General features: G+C 32.5%; 1 protein-coding gene across 1 annotated transcript in view; it reads right to left on the reverse strand.

Annotated features, from left to right (window-relative positions):
* Positions 1 to 1,366: 1,366 nt before the first annotated feature.
* Positions 1,367 to 24,829, reverse strand: part of LOC117112828 (P protein-like) — a gene marked incomplete in the record, with an annotated part of 43,533 nt that continues 20,070 nt past the window's right edge. The window contains 11 exon segments of the mRNA XM_033256012.1: positions 1,367 to 4,410; positions 6,113 to 6,300; positions 8,874 to 8,984; positions 9,686 to 9,745; positions 10,310 to 10,437; positions 12,055 to 12,166; positions 12,811 to 12,871; positions 17,308 to 17,452; positions 18,919 to 19,051; positions 23,336 to 23,474; positions 24,229 to 24,410. Coding sequence (XP_033111903.1) covers positions 4,317 to 4,410; positions 6,113 to 6,300; positions 8,874 to 8,984; positions 9,686 to 9,745; positions 10,310 to 10,437; positions 12,055 to 12,166; positions 12,811 to 12,871; positions 17,308 to 17,452; positions 18,919 to 19,051; positions 23,336 to 23,474; positions 24,229 to 24,410 — 1,353 coding nt within the window.

Genomic DNA, 24,829 nt, shown 5'->3' on the forward strand with positions numbered 1-24,829 from the left:
CATGATGCATGTATGAAGTGCGCTTTAATCAGCTGAAGAGGGTTCAACAATCGACAAAGCGGAGACAAGACACACTCATTGGCGTCATGCATGTTATAATGGTGTCATTGATTGTTGCATTAAACAGCTACATCCACTTCTTGGAATACACAGAAAATTAACCTTTTCGCTAAGTTCCCCTTAGATTTGTTGGCAAGGTCCCACAAAACAATAGCGTAATTATTGTACTAACACGTGCGTTTTCAGGAAAACGCGTGTGTTTGTAGGACGCGCGCGTATTCCTAACCCTGTTCTGATTCGTCAGTTAAGTTTGATTGACACTCTGGAAAGGTCCATTGAAAGAAACAATAAGACCTCTGATAGTTTCAACAGCGCATGCCTACGAGAGGATAACAATATCAACAAATTTATAATTTTACATTTTAGGGATGCATTCGGCGGAATGTATCTTGCATAGAAGCTCAATATGGAATCATTATTGTTATTGTATCATATAGACCCCTACTGTACTATCACATTATGTTTTAACAGTAGATTTCAATTATTAGTTGCTACGGTATAAACTGTAGAAACATCAGGGGATTTGCCGCTTCTCTTTTTAAATTTTAATAGATAAATAATTTCATCTGGGTAAAAAAAAAAAAACGCCCATGGACTTAGTACAACCACAGACCTGTTTGATACTGTTTGGAGACACTGATCTCTACTACAACAGTAGAGATCAATGATTGGAGACTACTGTCCAGACTTCAATCGAGCATGACTATGTTCCACTTTTAACTTCAATGGATAATTTCCATCTGGTTTCAAAATGCACCAATATTTTTGAATAGTAATAGGAGAACTGCGAAACTTTCGACAACAGTGAGTAATATAATTTGGTGTACAAGAAATTTGATGTCCAAATTCCATGAATTATTTTCTGCTGCATTAGGCCCAATTTAAAATAGAAAAATAATTGAAATAGATACAGCACATTCATACATCTGGGCTATTACGAGATCTAGATACACAGAGAATAGGGAGCTTCTGATTGTGCGAAGGCGGCAAGATCTAGACAAAATGAACGTAGTATCATGTGCGCATGCGAGGACGATGCGTTCTCGTCTGAATTCTAGGACTCCGCTTGTGCCAAATTTACGTTGTACAGACTTCGATTCTACGTTCACGTCGTCACGCAACTCTAAATCTTCCTACCTATTGATTCTGAAGACGTTTGAATATATGCAGAATATGTTGGTTTAAGATTGAATATTGTGGTCCAAACAAGGGGAGGGGTACGGGAAACGTGTTTTATAGCAAGAGGGCGGTCAACTGGTTCAATCATTACAAACTTATTTTTGGTAGACAAATCATAATATCTTGATAAATTCAAATGTTAACATGTTCATAAACCTACTAAACTAGTTTCAAAGATTCAAAACCAAAATTAATTTTCAATTACTGTATTGGAATAGTAACGATTCCAGCATGCACTTTACCCTCAACAGACACTGGAATACATCAAAATCATCTCCTTTTAGTTTTATAGTTACAAAATCGTCCCCTATGGAACGACCGACACCATTCGGGATATTCCAAGTTACCATTAAAATGCCTATCAAAAATTATGTAATGGCAATTAACTGCCTGGCATTCAATTTTAGTGCCTCTGATGATCATTATCCAAGTCAACTCAAGTGCCTATGACAAGTTACTGATTCCATTTGCACCGTTTTTCGACGGTTACAATAAATTTTAAGACAATATCAAGATTGATAATACATAGTACGCCGTTACGAGTGCAGCTATGCCAGTAGCAAAAAGCATAAAATTGCAATGTGGAGGTCGACCGATCGATTTGTTAAAATCATCTGAAAGTAGTTCAAACGCCACCAACGTCAATAATTTCAATGTGTGGTCAAGAAGATTGCTACAAACCATTTAATATCAAAGCACCAATCACGTGACACCAAGGCACTTACATATCGATTACCAATGCATTGATTTGCTTCTTATTACAGTATACTTATTACGTTTCAATGTATATATAAGTATAATACAATGTTAGCAATTTAACAACTAATCGTTAATTGCTTTTAACTCGTATCTATATGCCCTATCTGAGTAGTGTACTTATATACTTATATTTACTAATATGATAAATATACAATAATTTCATCAATGTATTATATTCACACATTTTAAATTATTCACAAAAATTATTTACCGCGTATCATACTTAGTACTAGAAATACGCTGGAATCCAGATAATGGAATAACATTATTTTGTATATACAATAATGGTAGATGCCATAAAACAACACATTCTTATATGATCCTATCATAAGCTAACGAGAATAACGATCTTTATTTAAACTTTAATTTCAAACTGTTGCACAAAAGTATATTCTCAACTGGCTTCAATCAAAATCTCGCCCAGATATCTGACATTTATTTTCCTCTAAAATGTTTACCCGTCCACCAGTTTCCCCCCACCCCATAATTTCCTGATGCTCAGTGGGGATACGGGCACCAGTATCGGAAGGATCTTGGACGAACTTCACGAATCCATCGTCTGTGCATATAAAACCTTAATCATTCATGTAATCTATTTTCTTGTTAAAATATTGGCAATGTACACATTATTTAATTAATGCCGATATTTTGTCCTTGTAATGCAGAGCCAAATAAAACGGAGTAAAATTAAATTAAACATTTTTTTTGTAAGCCTACCGCAGCTGAGACTTAATCAGAATGAGTTATTTATAAGTAAAACCATCACACAATGATCGTATCATGTAGGCCTAGCTATACGATGAATGTTTAATGTTATTGCAACGAAGCATAGAAGATTTTAAATCCCATTCGTGGGATGTTTAAAGCTGAACAAACCAAAACGTAAAAAGCAGCATTATTTCTATAAAAAAAAATACACTATATTTATTTGAGGTCATGTGACTAATTCACAGCTTGATTTAAAATAGACCTTTCGCTAAGCTTCGCCATTTGGTTACTGTTGCGAAGGTCCCACAAAACGGAAGTGTAGAAACATACGTTTCCAAAGAATCGCTACACAGTCGCTACAATGTTTTCACTGCAATCCTTGCACTGCGTAGCTGTCCCCGACGCAATCGGGAAGGCTCAATCTGATTCAACTGACTAAGCTGCGTCGCCAAAGGAGTCGGTAGCGTGCAGCGATTTTTATGGAAATCAGTCTCTTTTATAGAATCGCTACATAGTCGCTCCAGCGTTTTAACTGCAACTGCGTAGCTGTCCAGACGCGGCCGCAATCAGGAACGCTCCCTGATTCAACTGACCAATCAGCGTCACCGCCAAAGGAGTCGGCGATAGCGTGTACGGGGAATTTTTATGGCAATATGTGAGACAACACGTGTGCCTGTGAGAGGCGCGCGTATTCATGACCTGTTCTGATTGGTAAGATGTTAAGATTGATTGACACCCCGGAAAGTTTCATTGCTTTGGCTAAAACTTTTAACTCATTCCATGCTTTAATTATAATTCTAAACATCGTACCAATTGAATTATATTCAATTTGTTAAAGCATTGCAATTTTTTTTTTTAATTCTTGACTTATCATCCCTTTTGGCAAAACTTCTAAATTACATTATGTTAAAATATCAATTTAAATTAATTTAAATACAATTTGTTAAAGTATTGCGCTTTTTTTCACATAAAGAAATGTCATTCTTACAAAATATAAAATAATTATAAAAAGAAAAAATTCATGATTGTATTACAATTATATATTTACTTACATATGTTAAAATTTGTTTCATATTGTATAGAATTAATTATTAAATTTACATTTTACTTCTATTATAAAAAAACAATAAAAAAGTTACTACCTGTTTGTAGTAACACCAGTGCAAATAAAATTATGGTCTATATTGTTGAGCACACAACAATAACTGGAGGGTCTTTGGTTCAAGTCACATGTAACAACACACATTCACACACAAATAAAAAAAAAATCATCATCTTCATCATTGTCATAATTATCGTTATCGCCACTATCACACCAGCTACATAACTTCTGTATTTTTAAAAATAATCACTACTCTCATCATTGCAATACATATTATACTCTTTCTTGCTACCATCTTGTAGTTTTCATTCCACCAACATCTTCTACATTTACCAATCTCACTCTAAAAGCATTAATTCCATATATTTGTATAAAAGCTCAAATGTTAAATCTTGATCATGTGTCCAAGAATTAGAAGAGGGGCTTTTGCCCAATGAGACGTTAGAATTGTTACAAAACTCGGCAGCTGTCCAATATAAAACCTGGCAACAGCTCAGCCAATCAGGGATCAGTCTGGACCATTCCATCCCAATAGCGGATGACATATAAGTAGATATATCATTGCAGTGAATGTGGTGACCAACATCATAGGAAAGCCAACTCTGTCGAAATAAAATAAAATAACATTTTAATAATAACAATAATAATATTAACAATAATAATAATAATAATAATAATAATAATAATAATAATATAACAATAATAATAATAATAATAATAATAATAATAATAAATAATAATAATAATAATAATAATAATAATAATAATAATATAATAATTATAAAATAAAAATAATAATCACTAGAGTGCTGTCACTTCAGAGTGCATACCTCTGCCCTGTGTCAGAGTGCATACCTCTGCCCTGTGTCTGAATACCAAATAATACACGTCGTGCATGGGCAATTCCATTATTTTCTTTCATGCTCGTGGGGGTAATTATTCACACCTTTAAAAAAACAATATACAGGTCTCCCTCCAATTACAGACTACTTTTCTAAAGTCCCAAATGTCTTTTATCCGTATTATTCTAATTAGAGACCAAAGCTGCTAAAGACTAGGGAATCCCCCAGTCCCAAATGTTGTCTTTAATTGGAGGGAGACCTGTATACTATTCCATTACATATTATTATTATTATTATTGTTATTGTTATTGTTATTGTTATTGTTATTGTTATTATTATTATTATTATTATTATTATTATTATTACTTCATTACTATAGTGCACAATTTTTTTTTTAGCAAAAAAGGGAAGTTAATTAATGTTATGTTGAATCTAGAAAAAATGCTTGAGGCACTTTTTTTCTTAGTCATTGGATACAGAATCAATCAAACTCCTCTGCTTACTATCAGCAAATACTAATTTCATTCTGAATCATTCACCTCCTACCCGTTACCCATTTATTCTCCTGGGTGAAGAGAGGCAAATGCAGATAAAGTGTCTTGCCTAAGGATCTAGTTTTTTGTGTAAGACAGACAAACAGCATTGAATACATAGTCTCTTTGGTGGAGGTAATTATAAAAATGAAAACTTATATATATTGCACCGATGATATCCATCAACAATTAACGCTCATGGCACTGTGCATAAACAACAATGTATGTGAAATGAAGATTCATATGAAATAACAAAATTGTTTTCTAGATAAAATACAAAAAAAAAAATGTGTTTTTAAGTTTTTCTTGAAAATTGGCAAGGTAGCTGCAAAGTTATCATACGTTGGGAACAAGTAATTCTGTGTTTGCATTTTAGAGTATACGCTTTTTAATACCAATTTGTAAAACGATGAATGCCGTAATCGCACAGTTAAGACTCAAATTCTCTTCAGTCAAGCTGCTTACTGTGTGAAATGCACATTACAGCATATTTACGTTGTTGGTCCAGCGTACAACATGACTTAATCAAATGTACTATGATGATCGCAGATTGGCAGCCAACGAATTTATCTTCGTTCTCTGTTAGCGCTTGACAATGCATTTCCGTCTGCTGACTATCGATGATGGATTGAACGTAGTGTGATTAGAAATTATGTTTACAAGCACCTCATCACTTACCATTCTGCATGGAATTGCATAGACCGATGACTCTCGGTGCAGGGTATGCACGGTTTTGAAGAATGCAGACCGAAGAATGATTGTCCGCCTAAATACTGCAAAAATGTGTGTGGTGGTGCTGCTATGCGGTTGTACACAGAACCGCAGACACCCGGACCAAACTTTCTTGTTAGTTACCTAACAAATTTACTAAAATTTACGGTAAGTCTTATTTAAACTTTAAACTAAAATGGGAATAAAATGAAACTTACTTGAAAAACTCAACAAATGTGAACCTGTAGCCGTGTTGTTCTGCGATGCCAGCACAAACCACGTTAGCCGAGGCACCTATCAGCGTACCGTTACCACCTAGACATGCTCCAAATGCGAGAGACCACACCAATGGCTCTAGTGGGAGGCTGAGTTCAGGATCTTCAGACAAAGATAGAACAATTGGTACCTAGAGGAAAAATATGAATAAAAATCATCTAATCACTTATGTAACAAATTTCTATAAATGCATTCTTCAATTCATCAATGTAATAACAAATTTAATTATTTGTATGCAATTCAATAACTTAATACCTTGTACGTATTCATTAATTTTAATATAAATCATTATTTCTATATTTTCTACTTAACCCATCTAATTGAATAAAAAATTGAAAGAGAAAGAGGGAAAGAAGGTGCTGTGCCCTTCTCCAACCTGCTACTCTCTTTCTCCCATGTGCAATGGGGGGGGGGCACATCCCCCCCCCCCCACCATTTTGCCAAATTTTAAATTTCAATGCATATCAATGTTATGTGCTACTCACTTATCTCTGTCTCTTATACACATCTAGATGTGTATAAGAGACAGAAACTCCTCTGCTTACTATCAGCAAATACTAATTTCATTCTGAATCATTCACCTCCTACCCGTTACCCATTTATTCTCCTGGGTGAAGAGAGGCAAATGCAGATAAAGTGTCTTGCCTAAGGATCTAGTTTTTGTGTGAGACAGACAAACAGCATTGAATACATAGTCTCTTTGGTGGAGGTAATAATAAAAATGAAAACTTATATATATTGCACCGATGATATCAATCTTTGTGAGCAGAATCATGACAAGACCAAGGTGTTGCAGCAACTGACTCAACTATTGACAAAAATTACTGGCTGACTGGCCAAAAATAAAATTTTATTTTTATTCGAAATCATCAATACCTGTATTTGCAGGCGACGGGTTCGCTTAAAAAATTATAAAAAAAAATCTCGCTTAAAGTTTCCTGATGTACAAGGTCAATCAAAAAGTATTAAAAACAACTAGGATGTGTCAGCTATTGAAAGGAATTCCCTAGCTTCCACCACCCCCACCCCAAGGGTCATTAGAGACCACAGGCTAGGCGCCGCTCAATGGGAGGAGATGTCCACCTGAAATCCGAGGGTCATTAGAGACCACAGGCTAGGCACCGCTCAATGGGAGGAGATGTCCACCTGAAATCTAACAAACTTCGAAACTTTAAATGCTGGCAGCTACTATATGACAATATATACGTATGGTGACTCCAAAAAATGAGAGATTTGAGGTTATAATTGATTCCAAGTTTTGTTCTACATTGTCAAGTACGAACAGTCCAAGTCCAAAATAGTGACAAACTTAACAGAAATCAAAACAAAAGACAAATTCTCACCAATCACAATATGAAAGCCTGCATTATTTTTCAATGTAAGACTAAAAAAAAAACCTATCTAACATAAACACAACATACACAATAAAAACATGGAATTCAAGGAAACACAAAAGGTTATCAAAATACTCCACTTAAACTATATCAACTAGAAAACACATGGTAAAATAAACATAATAATGACAACACCAAGCATTAATGGGAACATAAAATGTGCAATATATCATTAGCACAAGTGAGGGGGTGGGAAGTAGGTCGAAGTTTGACTTTCAAAAAACAAGAGATATCAAATTGAGTTCAAATACTAAACCTTGTAAAAATAAAAAATCACAGGAATGAATCTTAAACTCTGTTTACACTATCAAACTTCATATGACAAATTTGTGTGATGTGCCCATATATGGGCATGATGATGTCAGGTTATATCCAAATACGGGCATCAACTTTGAACTTTATTGTTGAAACTTCATACAATTCGCAGCTTCACAGCTGAACTACAGTACATATCCTAAGGAAATTAAAAACAAAAACATGTCATATGACAAAAGAGTCACAAGCTCTGTCATATGACAATTTTGTTGTCACATAAAATTTGATAGTTTCAGCAGAGCTTAAGAGATTGTCATAGGATATGAACCCAGGACTGTGGGACTTGAAGGCAGACACCTGGTATCTTAACCACCAAGATAGAGCAGTATTATTTCCAGGTAGACAAGTGTGAAAGCAATATATTTCCCATAATAGTTATATCCTTTAAAGTGCAAAACTTTAAAGAGTAGTATAGGATTTGAACCCAGGACTGTGGGACTTGAAGGCAGGCAACTTGCATCTTAACCACCAACATACAAATGTATAATTTCCAAGTAGACAAGTGTGAAAGCAATATTTTTCTCAATTTACTTATATCCTTTACAGTGCAAAAGTTTAACCATAGATTAAAGTTCTTGTATGAGTAGGATTAGGTGGCTTACCATAGCAGTCGTATAGGGAATATTATCGATGAATGATGAGGCAAGAGCGGAAACCCAAAGTAATAGCAAAATAGCAACAAGAAGTTGAATTGTCTCATCATCTGAAGATAGAGCAGTATTATTTCCAGGTAGACAAGTGTGAAAGCAATATATTTCCCATATTAGTTATATCCTTTAAAGTGCAAAACTTTAAAGAATAGCATAGGATTTGAACCCAGGACTGTGGGACTTGAAGGCAGGCAACTTGCATTTTAACCACCAACATACAACTGTATAATTTCCAAGTAGACAAGTGTGAAAGCAATATTTTTCTCAATTTACTTATATCCTTTACAGTGCAAAAGTTCAACCATAAATTAAAGTTCTTGTATGAGTAGGATTAGGTGGCTTACCATAGCAGTCGTATAGGGAATATTATCGATGAATGATGAGGCAAGAGCGGAAACCCAAAGTAATAGCAAAATAGCGACAAGAAGTTGAATTGTCTCATCATCTGAAGATTCCTGCAAATTTATAAAGACATTCACATATCAATGAAATTTACATTTATTATACAAATATTGTATACTATTTATATTATATTATACGTTTATAATTATAATTATAACTATTAAATTTATTATTAATTATTATTATTATTATTATTATTATTATTATTATTATTATTATATTATATGATATTCAGTAATACAGTGAATAATGATAATTCAGGGAAAACTTATTTTGGTCCTGATAGTGTCTCCTTGATAGGGGTTCTACTGTATTTATTCTACAAATATTGTCGTTTACCATGTCTATAATATTATCTGTTTATAATTATTATAGTAACTATTAATTTTATATTATATATTTAAATGATTTTCAGTAATATAAAAAAATTAAGTATTATAAAAACATTCATATATCAATTAAATTTATATTCATTATACAAATACTGTATACCATTTATATCATATTATCTGTTTTATTAATTCTACATATACATTATTATTATTATAATATATGATAATCAGTAATATAGAAAAATAATGGATATTTAAGAAGAAATATTGAATTTTATTCTGTACATATGCTTATATAAATCTAAATAATCAGTAAAACTAAACAAAGCTGCCTTTTGACAAACAATTTTGTCTGTCAGATTTTGAGACAATTACTGTCAGATTTTGAACAAACAAAAATGATAAAAAAATAAAAGAAATACCTTAATTACAAGTGCCACTTCATCTCCAATAAAATCAATTAAACCGAGTTCAGTCAGCCCCTAAAATATAAAAATAAAAATGATAAAACAAAACTGATGCAAGAGAATTAGTTTTGTAGAAAAATTATCTGTTTTGTTGAACCAAATAGTTGCTCACCTTCAGCCACTGTTTTGGTCACTTTCTTCAGGCTAAGTTGTCGAAGCAGTTGCTGAAACTGTTGCTAAGGTAAGCAACTATTTCATTCAATAAAATAGATAATTTTCCTACTATATTTATGAAACCAGATGAAATTCTTTGAGAATTAGTTTAGTGTTAAACTATAAATGTGCAATTACAAAAAGTTTTTCATTTTATTAGAACCAAAGCGATAATAATAATTGAAAACTAAAAATAATAGTAACAATAACAATAATAATGATAATAATAATAATAATAATAATAATAACAATAACAATAATAATAACAATAATAATAATAACAATAATAATAACAATAATAATAATAACAATAATAATAATAATAATAATAATAACAATACTAATAATAACAATACTAATAATAACAATAATAATAATAATAATAATAATAATACTTTTCAAAAATACGAGCCGAGGTTTACGTACCTCCATCAGAATAAAAAGACCAGCGAAAAACAAAAGCGTTGCCCATTCTATCCTATGAACAATGCTCTCAAACTCATGCATGTCCGCTAACACAAGTAGGAGCAACGCAGCAAGGACAGCGATCCAACCTTCAAGAGAGAAGAAGCAAAATTACAGCACAAATTTTATCACTTGTTTGTGTTTGTTAGTATCATAGTGTCTGTGTATTTTGTGTATATCCTGTTCATTGTATACAGAATCAATGATACACAATGTGTAAGCCCGTCTGTTCCCTGGGGAGTGTTCCTAGGGATGTAGTTAATCCAACACTAGCAATAGGGAGTCATCTGCGCATGCGAAAACGTTAAGGTCACCTCGTCGAGTAGATTCTGGAACGTGAGTTGGCTAAATCTACGTATGTAGAGAATGTACGATGCCAGGTAGGATGGTCACGCCTGAGTGATTCCGTTCTAGCGTCGCATCGTTGCACAAATCAAAAGCTCCCTATTTTTCATGCCCTGTTCAGCCTATCAAATTTTATTTGACAAAAACATGTGACATGCCTAAATATGGTCATGATGACATCACATATGACCATATATAGGCACATCATGACTATATATGGGCATACAACAGTTTTTGTCAATGAAAACTGGACAGAGTTTATCATTCACATTCTATGAGACACTAATTTTTAAATCTGGGAAGAGACAGAGAAACATAGTATCTGTCTCATTTAGATCACAAGCAATAAGACATCAACCTCGAATTTACGACCTTTAAGATGGAAGCCAAAAGATTTAAGATGTAATAGATGTGCCTCAAAAGGGTTAAAGTGTTGATTGGTTTTGACAGATTCTCAACTACTGTCAGGACTAATTTAATTTATTGCCTTTTGTTTGTTTCCACATTCTCTTCTAAGAACCTGTGTTTATGTATATTTAAGCTGAACATTAAAGCATTCAATTTAAGGATTTCATTATTTGATGTACGAGTATCACTATAACTGTCATTCATCATAGAGGTCTTCATCACTAATGTCATCATTATAATCATTATCATCATCATAACCCTCGTCATCATTAACATTATCATCATCATCTTTATCATTATCATCCTCTTCAACATTATAACTATCATCATCCCTATCACCATCATGATCATCCTTATTATCATCATAATCATCATCACCATCATCACCATCATAATCATCACCATCATCATCATCATCATCATCATCTTCATCATCACCAGCATCATCATAATCAAAATCATTCCCATCTGTAATCATCAGTCATAAACACTCATCTTCTTCATCATCATCTTCATTATCACCTTCCTCATTATCACCACCATCACCATCATCATCATCATCATCATTCTTTCTTTGTTATCATCAATCTATCAATGTAGAAGCGGTTTGGCACATCGGATGTGGCTTGAACTCCCAATATTAAGGTCAGGGTTTGAAACTGTACAATTTTCTTGTGTCCTTGGGCAAGGCACCTTATCTACATTTGTCTCTCTCTATGCAAAGTATAAATGGGTACCTGGTGGAATGTTGTGGCGTTGGATATACTAATTTCTTGCACCGAGTACAAGTGCACAACTAAGTATACTCCACAGGAAGCAGAGAAAGTTGCACTCTCTGTGCTGGTTTGCCATTGTATGTTACCCAATCATTCATTTTGAATTGGCGCCATATAAATATTTGGCATCATTTATATTATTATTATTCTTTTCAGACACTGGTTCTACTATCTTACCTAAGTCCAAGTAGATAGAAATCCCTTCGATGGAATGAATGAAGAAAAATATTATTGCAACAATTAACACAGCTGAAGATTTCACTAGCAGGACAGGGTCAGTGATTCGATACTGAAATATACAATAAAACATATCAATAGGTTTAAAGCACTTTCACATGATCTTACAATTTCTTTTCTTTTTTTTAGCAATTTGCTATCAATCATTGAAAGACAAAATTTAAAGAGAAACTTGTCATAAGATCTTGAATACCCTTAAAAATTAAAAAATCTAAATATTTAAGTTGCAACAATACTTCATCTGGAGGAATACAACTCTCAAGAAAAAAACAAATTAATTAAACTAGTAAAGAATCCAACAAATAATCAATTTCCAAAAAGGTACAATTAAGATAGTTTGGTTTTTGTTAATTTAGAGACTTTTTACTACAGAAAGCCTTCAATTTATTAAGCTAACTTATGGTTCTATAAAAGATAAGATGATTTTTTATGATGCATGTGTTGTTCTAATTAAAAGCTAAAAATATTGTGAATATTGAATCAAATTTTGGCTTTTACTGTTTATATTCAATATCTGGTATTATTATACTATTATTACAGATATTATTCTCTTGAAGACGATTGAAGCATCTAAATCAAAAACGTCAAGATATTCTCAACCAACAACAACAGTTCTTTTCAGAACTATCTATGTGGTGTACCGCAAGCATTAATACATAAAGACAGTAAAAATATAAATATCACTTTGGCTATTACCTTCTTTTCAAGTTCAGATAACTTCTCTTGCCAATTTTCATCTGGTCCCTCTTGAGCAGTTCTGAAATGTTCAAAATACCTTCTCTTGGTGACAATTTCAACGAATCGTGATTTTGCATCATTAAAACGATCTGTTGCACGCGCATCGTGGTGTTCGGTTCAACATGGAATTGCATCTACCGATGGCTGTCATGCTCAGTAAGTGTTCGTCTTAACAATTTTTGACAAAATAAAGTATTGTCTGACTTCCAACAAACAAAGATCATAATTTATGTCAGACATATATTTGATTAGACTTTCTCAGACATGTAGAGAACTTTCTGGCACCCCCTCTCCATCCCCTCCTAACTACACAAAAATGGACAAAAATATTGCACTTTTGATTAACTTTTATTTTATTTAAGCAATATTGTTGGAAGAATTTTACGGTTTGTTTGATCAAATATGTGTTGCCACCTATCAGATAATGTTTGGTAATACTATGTTTGTTAAATCTAGCAAACAAATCCTAATAGGGTTTACCCAGTTTTTTCATGTGGACATGAAAAATTTGAATCTAAGAGACACTTCTGTTGATTTTTACTACTCCAATATTTTATTGTCTTTTTAAATATAAATACAAAATTTTATTTATTCTTTATCCTTGATGGCTTGTGCAGTAAATAAATTATAGATTTCCTACAGGGCCCAGTATATTTATATAATTTTTGACTGTAAAATATCATTCAGATCTAATATAGTTGACATAAGCTTTCATATGATTTTTTATTGCGATCATGCAAGATTTACGGTTATTTTTGTGCAGACGTCCTACCCTCTTTTCAGGCAACACTTTGAAAATATTTGCTAAGTACGTTTAAACATACCATGCTTAAATATAAAGGTCAAAATGTTGAATTTTTTTTTTTATTTTCCTCAGTGAAATATTACATAATTCAGAAAAATGTAAGATTAAAGAAACATATACCATAAAGTCAATGAGTGTTAAAGGAAAGACATTGACATCAGAAATGAAAAGAAAATATGACATACAAAAACCACAGTACATCAGATATTCCAAAAATTTAAAGTGATGATATAGAATATTGGAATGAGGCAAGTTGTATTTTTAAAAAAAAAACCAACATGGAAAGAAGGAAACTAAGCTACTAGAAAAAGGGGGATGGTACATCACATCAGGATATTGATACATAAATAAAAAAAAATACAATAAAAGGAATGAAATAAAAAAAAGGGAGTTAAATTTGATGGGTGACAAAGAAAGCAAAGGATAAACAATACAAACACTCATGCTTGTATCCTTATAGTCCCAATGAAATAAGACAGGGGTTGTAAGATGGGGGCTGGAAGAACAAGTGAAAAAAAGGAAGCATCAGTGAAAATATTTTAAAAATGGAAAAACATCCTTAAGACATCCTTCTTTGATTGGATGCTGATCAATGCCCATGAAATTAAGCTTTTCTATGATGTTTTAGAACATATTATGGGCCAAAAATTATTAAAAAAGAGAATTTTATTCCTATTTACTAATCATGGCCGACAGTAGAATGTACGATAAGTTATTAAAAAGCTCTTGAACCCCCCCCCCACTCAAATTGCTAGATGGGAAGCGCAGAAAATTCAGTAGTTTACAGTCAAAAAAAAAAAGTCCTGCATTTATAAAACTTAAATAGTCCATTATGATCACTCTGTATTGTTGAAATCTGGAGAAAAATCTATTAAAAAAAATCAATAAAGAATTAAATTGCCTCAATCTAATAATATCATCAGGGATTTCAACCTGATTTCAATGGTGATGCCTCAAAATTTCAGTATGGAAAAATCTCTGCGGTATCTATGGTTTGTTTGCGGACAAAAGGTATATACAGAGTAATAACACCAGCTGTTAAATTTGAAATTAACCTGACATAATAAAAGATTAATGGCTCTCCTCTTCTTGGGTTCATCTGTAAATACGACAAATTCAGGTTGCCAAGGAATTGTCTAGACGCTGGACAATTATGTAGGCCTATTTATGAGTCTAGTAATATATTTCCGTAGCATTTTTCTTTGTTTCCGTTTCGTTGTATTGTTCGTAAGAGGAGGAAGTTCTGTAAAACTTGAGAACTCTGTATCATTTATTAAACACAGCTCATAACAATTCCTTTTCACTGATTTACAGGTGTTTCACTACAAAATATTGATTTACAACCTATTCAAGTGTTTTCGCAAATTTTTTTTTATAGAAATGGTATTATTAATGCCAATTGGAAAGGAAATATTTTTCTTTTCGATTTCATTCACAATTGTATTAACAGCCCATATAACCATATTTTTTTTGTAGGATAAGCTATTATAGATACTTGCATTTTTTGAGCTCCTGTAAGTCATAAACCCGCGAGCCCTCCCGGGGCTTCAAAGTGCTGGTAAATGGGGCAGTATTATTCTTGATATTATTATTATTCAAACACGATGACATTTCAATACAAATGCTGTTTATCAAATGGTCGTGTATATGCTATATTACAGATAATTCATTACAGTTTTGATTTGAAAAATCGGTAATGCTTGTTCCTCTGCCTCTGGTAATAGTTTGTATAATATTTACTGGTTTACTTTTCAGAATTTTTGTTTCCTATCTGTTTATTTTCTCAAGCGCCTTGAGCATTTCTTTAAAATGGATATGAGCAATATAGAAATCTTCATTATTATTATTATTATTATTATTATCATTATTATTATTATTATTATGATTTTCCAATTTTTAATAGAAGAGACCTAATAATTTAGTGTAGTTAAATATACAAAACAATTTACATGATGAATTTTACTTTTCAATATTTTTTAGCACAACACATAAAAAGTATATGTGTAAATCAATCAATCAATCAACAGGTATTTACTGGGCATCAACAACCATGCAGCAAAAATAATGTTTGTGGATCCATTCTTAAGCAGGCTCTAGAAACTAATTCACAACAATTGAGTAACATACTCACTTCCATGACATTATTTATGATGTACAAAAGTTGTGTGTTTTTGTCCCAAAACGAAAAAATTATTAGAATTCTGCCATAAGTTTAGTGAGTAAACCACTTAAATTATGTGAAACAATTCACTTCTCTTGGCCACATAATCTCGTAGATAATGTTGATATAATGCCTACAACGTGTATAGATCGTTGCACGCCAGGGGGAAACATCTCAAGTAGACGATTCAGTTACAGCTCAGAATGAGTTAAGCATACTCTATGTTTTGTAAAAAGCTTTTGAATCAAAACGTACTGTTCAAACTTACGGACAGACTTTAATATATAAACCATGAAATCTCTTAATGTTCGCTAGTAATAACTAAACGTAAGTTATGTAGCATTACTGATCTCTTTGTTAACACTGACTTGCTCTCTTTTGGTGAATTCATGAGAAAGTCAGTTTTTAGTTGTATCAACAGAACCACAGATAAGCTTGCAAAGTACATTAACGACAATGTTTTAAAACAGTCTAAGTTACGACAGAGCTAAAATAATAAACAATGACATTGTCCCAGTTTGTAACTGTTATATAAAAGTTATTTTAATAGTGGCCACACTGTAATATTTTATAATCATTCCTTTTTATATAGTTTGTAAAAAAATATGAAAATAATAATTTTGATTGATAAATAGTATACAAATGTATCTTTACATAATGCTGACACATGAGGTCAATAAACATTTACTTTACTCAGAAATTTCAAAGCTCTAGACACAACCCAGAATTTTTTAATACCCAGACTAGGAATTCAAGAGTTGTGGTTAGTGTAAATCGCAAAGAGTATGACTTTGGTTACCAAACACCTTTAAAACCATCAACTACATAGTTAATATTAACTATGTAGTTGATGGATTTAAAGGTGTTTGGTAACCCAAATATATATAATATAATATAATAATAATAATAATAATAATAATAATATAATAATAATAATAATATATATAATATAATATTTGATTTAGTCTGGCAGGGGGTCTGAAAAAAAGGATCGCCTAGTAGCCTTGGTCCAGCAGGGGAGACTTAATTCCATTCTTAACCTTTGCTAAGATAAACTGCAGTGGCAGAATCCAGAATTTTAAAAATAATGGGGGGCATGGAAAGGGACTTTTACAGGAGAAGGGTCTATACCAAATTAATCCCACCACTGTTGGGGCTGAGTAAGAAATTTACAATTATGGCACCTCTAGATAGCCGGAAATGGCAAATAATAGACTTCAAATTTTAATATAATTTTATCCCCCTATTTTTTATTTATATTTAGAAAAATTAAGGGGTCGGAAGACCAGGCTGGTTGGCACCCCCCACTTTCCCTTACATCCGCCACAGAACTGGAATTTTTGGGGGAAAAATGTATTGAAAAAAATTAATCTGGTGAAAAGAACAACAAATTTAAGAAAAGTGATTTTACCTTGCTATTTGGGAGAATACCAGTATTGAAAAAATGTATCTAGTCAAGAGAAAAACAAATTAAGAAAAGTGATCTTACCTTCGCTCATATAATTTGTTTTGCAACATGTTCTCCAAGTTGTAAACTTTCTGCATTAGCAAAGCTTTTACAGTGCTCTCTTCTCGTGACATTACATTAATACTTGCAGCAGTCTGCCGCCAAATTGTAATTTCGTGTTTAAGTTCTGTGAGAAACAAAATGTAAATTTAATTAATGAATGAACTAATTCTAAGCTCTCTCTAATCCTAAGCTTAATCCTAAGCTCTCTAAACCTAAGCTTAATCCCAAGTTCTCTAATCCTAAGCTCTCTTTAATTCTAAGCTTAATCTCAAGCTCTCTCTCTAAGATTAATCCTAAGCTCAATCTAATCCTAAGTTTAACCCTAAGCTTAATCCTAAGCTCTCTCTAATTCTAAGCTTAGTCCTAAGCTCTCCTAAGCTTAACCCTAAGCTCTCTCTAATCATAAGCTTAATCCTAAGCTCTCTTTAATCCTAAGCTTAATCCTAAGCTCTATCTAATTTTAAGATTAATCCTAAGCTCTCTCTAATACTAAGCTTAATCCCAAGCTCTCTCTAACCCTAAGATTAATCCTAAGCTCTCTCTAATCCTAAGCTTAATCCTAAAGCTTGTTCAATTCTGACTCTTAGTTTCCAATTTTATTTATTCTCTGAGAAATGTTAATAAATATAATAACAAAGATTATTAGCTTTTTGGAAAAAATATGTCAATTGTAGTGGAAGAGTAAGCTTGGTAGTTAAGATGTTTTCCTCCCAATCCCAGACTCCTGGGTTCAAATCCTGTGATAGCACAAAATGTTTGGTCATGACTGAAAAACATCTCTACTCCCTTAAACCTCATAATAAGATTACAAATCATCAAATCATTTTAATTTATTTAAGTGATCCCCTGGATATCAGCTTACCTTCTAGGGTACGCTTTCACAGTGACCCGTTATAAAATATGTATTTTAAAAATTGAAGTAAGTTCAATAACAGTAGAAAAAAAATATCAATACAAACTATAATATTAAGTATGGTAGATGTGATGTGGAGATACAAACTAGAATTAGAATAGCAAAAGATACTTTTAACAAGAGAAGAGAGTTTTACTGACTAACAGAATGGATAGGAAATTGAAAAAGATTATTAAAGAACTTGTATGGAGTGTAGCTCTATGTAGGTTCAGAAATCTGGACAATGGAAAATAGAAATGAAATAGATAGACTGGAACTTTGCAATGTGGACTAGGAGAAGGGTGGAGAAAATTTGTTGGAAAGACAAACCAACAAATGAACAAGTACTAGAGAGAGTAAAAGAGAAAAGAACTTCATTAGCTACGATACAAGACAAAGAAGAAAAGGATTGGATTATATACTTAGAGGAAATTGTCTTTTGAGAGATATTATTGAAGGAAGAGTAAAAGGAAAGCAGCCCCGAGGAAGAAAAAGAGTAATGCTGACCTCAATGAAACAAACGAAAGCTATGCCATCATGGAACATATATCATATGATAGAGAAAATTAGAGAATTTAACTACTATGAACCTGCCAGTAGGCAGAAAACAGATGATGATGAATACACAAAACGAATAAACTTAACAAATAATGCAATACAAATTGCTCAAATGTAAATTGTTTCTAATGGTGACTCACCAACAACTTCAGGGGGCTCTTTAAATGTCATATCTTTTTTTCGATAAAAAAACCAGATTAGTAAGTAGCCGGTCATGACACAGAAGAAAACGCCAACCATCATATGTAGAGTGAAGTTACTGAAATTTATTCCCTGAAATAAGAACATAAGATAAGCTAAGATAAGATAAGTTTATTGATCCAAATATGCACAATACAATTTAAAAAATATTATGTGTAAATTTACAGCAAATATATAATTAAAGCAATGGTTTAAATATTAACAAATAAGGTTAAAGACATATATACAATATAGATAAATACAAGATAAAAATGTAAGTATAAGAAAAAAATGAATTAATTCTGGGAAGTTATTTCTAGTATAAAAGACGCAACAGAAAATTAGCTGCTACCCTAAGTTAGTGTACAGAATTTCCGGAACATCTGGAAGGCAGGCCTTCAAGGAAAGAGAACGCATTAGATGCAAATTTTTAGAATGTTTAATCTAATACTAGTATTATATATTTTAGAAAAAAAAAATAAAAAAAAAAAATTAAATGCAGGAAAGCTGCCCTCTGCAAGTGAGAATGGCATTGCGAGCAGTTCTCTCAGAGATAGATACATGCACCTTTACAAAACAACATTATTATTATTATTATTATTATTATTATTATTATTATTACTATTATTATTATTACTATTATTAAAATATATAGGTCTCCCTGTAATTAAAGACCACTTTTGAGACCAGGGTTTATATGGTCTCTAACAGCTTTGGTCGCTAATTAGAATAATAAAAATAAAATACATTTGTTCATTTGGGACCACAAGAAAAGTGGTCATTAATTTGAGGTGGTCTTCAATTGGAATGGTCCTTAATTAGAGGGAGACCTGAACTAAGATGTAACATAATAAATAATATAAAAAGCAGTATAGCTTCATCTGCCAAAGTGGTGAAGGACAATCTGTGTGCGCTGAACCATGGAGATCCTTGGGCCCCTGGTACCTCAAAGCAAGCACATTTAAAATAAAGTTTATGCACAATAAATAATTATGACAAATCATCAACAATATTATTTGGGGTTGTAAGGTATTTAACTTGAATTACCAGTACTCTACCACCAAAATTTTTTCTCACAAATAAAAACAACTCTCTAGGCCTCGTAATATGAATATAGAGACTTCATTGGTAAAAGCATTACATTTCATTTATTTAAGAGGGCCCCTGGATTCGCCACTGATTGAAGATGTTCGCTCTGTATTGCTTGCACTAAGAGGGCCTCCGGAATTTGTTGTTTCATGTCAAAATGTATAATAAAACTATATATTTTATCAAAAACATCAGACTATTAACTCTAACTCTAAAATAAAAAAATATATATATATACACACTATACAATTTTTACCATAAAATAAACATTCCTTAAATTTAATTAGCACTTTTAAAATGAGGTTTATGCCCAATAAATAATCATGACAAGCCATCAACAATATTATTTGGGGTAGTAAGGTATTTACAGTACTCTACCACTACAACTGGAGTGGAGTTGAATAACTTTTTCTCACAAACAAAAACAGCTCCCTAGGACTCAGATTGTCACCATTTTCACAAAGTTACACAAACTTCAATTTTGACGGAAACATTTTGAGAAAAAACGCGTTTGAAGACTACTTCACAAATCTGTAAACTTCACTACCAAGATAATGAATTTTTTTATATATTTACATATATTTGAAGATAAAGCATTAAACAATTCAAATGTTCAATTTATTTTTCGTTTCTTAACTTTAATTAAACTGTTAATTAGTGTGAGAAGTTTGTGTCACTTCGTGAAAATTATCAGAATAAATACAGCATATGTGGCAAAGACAAGCCAAACAAGTCACTCGTCGCAAATCCTCTTTCTTAGATAATGGACAAAATATGCTGGAATGTCAAAATTTTTGGAAATCTATTTTATTGCACTAAACTAAACTTTATATGTCTATACATCATGCTATGCTGTTATTATCCCCATTTACAATGTTAAAACAACAATTTTTAACGATTTGGTGATGGTTTCTGCCTAAGAAATGCCCGAAATCATAAACTGTGAAGGCTGATTTCTCAAATATTGTTCTTTAAACAGCATGTTTGAACTCCTGTAACTTCATAACAAAATATCAGATTTAAAAGATTTTTTTAACCCTTCTATAGCTCTCATTATACTGTTTAACCCTGTAATAATAACTGAAAATCGATTTTTGCGACGAGTAACTGGTTTCGGTAGTCTTTGCCTCATATTATATTGTTTACACGTAGAGTGAAGTTTGTGTCACTTTGTGAAAACGGTACGCACTGTACACGCTCCCGACACAAACTTGCACAAACTGTATTTTAGCCTATGTTTAACCACAGTAGTAAAGGGCAAAAACAAGTCTACAAACTCGGCTTATGCTGCTTAAATCAATATGTTTTTACTAATAATTCCACATTTGATGCACATGTACAGTATAGACCTATTCCAAGTTATACTGCAAGAAGGGTACTATTACGGCTAATTAGCATAATTAGCTAATTTAGTTTAGTTGCACTCTTAAAAATTAGATGAAAAGGTAAAGTTTGATGTACATAATCAAAATGTCAAAGAAAACAAAATTTGAAAACATATGATTTTTGAAGGGTTGTGTCTCTTCGTGGTGTCAGTGACGATAGAGACTTCACTGATGAAACATCACATTACTTCACTTATTTAAGAGGGCCACTGAATATCAGCCGACCTTCTAGGATACACTGGAAGGGTCACCCTCTATAAATATGGTTTTTACAACGAACCAAATCAGTTAAAAATTATGTTGAAATATAAGTGTGCCCCTTTCAGCCATTTAGAGTGCTGTAATCCCCCTGTCTCTTATACACATCTAGATGTGTCTGGATCCTCAATAGGTGAAATTCACCCTCTCTGTCCCCCTCTATTTTGTATTCCTAGATTTGCCACTGATTGGAGATGTTCTCTTTGTATTGCTTGCACTGTGAGGGCCTCCTTTAGTCAGAATTTGCTGTCTCATGCCAAAACGTATGATAAAATCTATCTATTTTATTAGAAATCACAGACTATAAAATAACTGAAAATTCAAAAAAATAATACATAGTACCAATATACACACAATACCATTGTACCATTAAATAAACATTATTTAGCGTAATTAAAATGTAAGGCAGCATATACGCTGGTAAGTGGATAGCACTGTCAGCATTAACTGAATATAGAAAAGATTTACCGCAAACCAGCAAAAGAAATACATGATGCAATAAAACTTTTTAAAAAAATTATTTCATTTGGTAATATGTGTGTGAAAGGTTAAAAATTCAGTCCACTATCTTTTATGTTTGCTCATATACGCTGGTAAGCGGATAGCTCTGTCAGCATTAACTGAATATAGAAAAGATTTACCGCAAACCAGCAAAAGAAATACATGATGCAATAAACCTTTAAAAAAAATTATTTCATTTTGTAATATGTGTGTGAAAGGTTAAAAATTCAGTCAACTATATTTTATTATTACTCATTGCAGTGAGGACTTACACAGCAACTTTGCAATGACATATTATTTTGGCTAGCATTTGGCATGAGTACTGTAAAATACCCAATGGGCATAATCTCAAGGAGCCCATCCCAAATTGAAGCCCCCCCTCTTTAGTTTGCAATGGCTTCTTTTTACGATAGTACAGTACAGTGTACATGAACAAAATAAATTAAAAACAGGCTTGGTTTACAGTAGTAGATGATTTAATTCCACTTAATACACTCCAGGAGGCAGATTGATGTTACAGTAGCCCTATTTATTGTTTTGCAGTACTAATTTCCAAAAATTTACAGCATTCATTTTAAAATGAAGCCTCCTCTTTACTTTGACAAAATTAGCCTTGAAAAGAAGCCCATCTCGAAGAAAAGCCCATCTCAAAGAGAAGCGCATCCAAATTTTGCAAAAAAAAAATGAAACCCAGGACTTCTATTCGAGGTTTTAAGGTATGGGCTTCTTAAACGTGTTAGTAGTAGTTACGTGTGTGTGTGTAAGAGGCCAAAGAAAAACTTTTTGCGCCCCTTCTGCCAAATTTTAATTATGCTTTTTTCCCTACAGATTTTTTAACTTTGAATGTTTCATATATAAACTCAATTTGATATTGTAAAGCATTTGTTAATTTTGAAGGGCCCCCACTCGACAATGATTTAATTCAATTTCAAGGTGTCCTGTCTCATATTTGTTTGTGCTTTTTCCTTGCTGTTTCTTTTATTGTACATTTAATGTTTTTGAGACAAATAAATGAAATGAAAATGTACCCCCTGAAAATTTGCCGAGCAGAAAATAAGAAATAATAGTGTTATTTAATAGTTACCACGATTAAGCAAATTTAATTCATCACAAAAAACCATAAACCCATGATTTCATAACTCACCGCATCTTTCATATCTGAGTTGGAAACGATGATGACATTTGGAGGGTCTCCCACGGCCGTAGCTGTTCCACCGATATTTGAAAACAACACCTCCGCTATTAACACATGCTTCGGATCTAGGTTTAAGACTTCACAAAGTCTACAAAAAATAGAAGAAAAGAAGTTCTTTCATCTGTTATTTCAGATTTACATATCAATAAACATACAAAAAAAGCAGTAAAATTTAAAATACTTGCTGCATACTTAACCTAAATGAAAATACTTAAAACACAAATTCATAATTCTATTCATTCACTGTAAAGTGTTTCAACAGTCAAATTGCTGGTATATGAAGTATTGCTTGCTAGCTCTTTTTTTCTGTTATCCTGTCCTAGACCTTGAAATTGATGTGCATTGTTTCAAATCTTACACAACGGTAAAACCTCTAATAGAAGCCTAATGGGCTTAACATAAAGAAGCTCATCTTGAATTGAAGCACCCCCTCTTTAGTTTACAAAATTGGCCTCGAAAAGAAGCCCATGGGTTTCATTTTTTTAAAGATAGTTACAGTCATACACGATATCTGAATTTCAAAGAAACAAAATAAATTAAAAACATCCTTGGTTTACAGTTTAGGTGATTTAATGCCGGTTAATACACTCCATGATACAGACTGAAGCTACAGTAGATCTATTTACTGTTCTATAGTAGTTATTCCAAAAATTTACAGCATTCATTTTGAAAAGAAACTCTCCCTCTTTACTTTGCAAAAGTAGAATCGAAAAGAAGCTCATTCACACTTCGCAAAAAAAAAGGCCAGGTCTTCTATTCGAGGCATTCCGTGGATACATGTCAGTCGCTTACGCAAAATAACCATGAAATATCAGTTGTGTTACCATCTGAGTTGTACGTACCTAATTGTGACTGGCGTGACGAGTAGAATTGTTGTGACGTTGTCAAGGAAAGCTGAGACCACAGCGGTGAAAATACACAGAATAGTGATTAGCGTCCATACATGCCCTTTTGCCATCTTGTAGGACATCAAGGCACAGTATTCAAAAAATCCAGTCTCCGAAAATATTGCAACAATTGTCATCTGTAAAATTAAAAACAAGAATATTTGAAACAGTCACATTTCAAAGATATACAGTATTACAAAGTTTACAAATTCTGCATTTTGTTTCAAAAGAAAGATTAGTCATTTTTATTTACCAATTTAAAATTTATTTATTTCAGTACTTAATGAAAAGAAAGGTTATAGCGAGAAAACAAGAAAGACATTGTCTGTTTTTTCTGGTTACATTTTCAAGGTAGACATGCACAGCAAAATACTACAGCGATAACCAAGAAAAAGAGAAAAAAAATGGAAGACTAAAGAGAAGGTGCAGTTCCATATTGTAAAGTGTTTTTAATTGCGCGGATGATACCTAAAATATCAGCTCAAATCAATAGGAAAATAGGTGCGCAGAAATGCAATTACTGGATTATTACATTGTTTATATATTCTGATTACGT

The sequence above is a fragment of the Anneissia japonica genome, unplaced genomic scaffold (genome assembly GCF_011630105.1).
Source record: "Anneissia japonica isolate Jap-2015-1 unplaced genomic scaffold, ASM1163010v1 scaffold172582_len1462937_cov174, whole genome shotgun sequence".
NCBI classification, from domain to species: Eukaryota; Metazoa; Echinodermata; class Crinoidea; order Comatulida; family Comatulidae; genus Anneissia; species Anneissia japonica.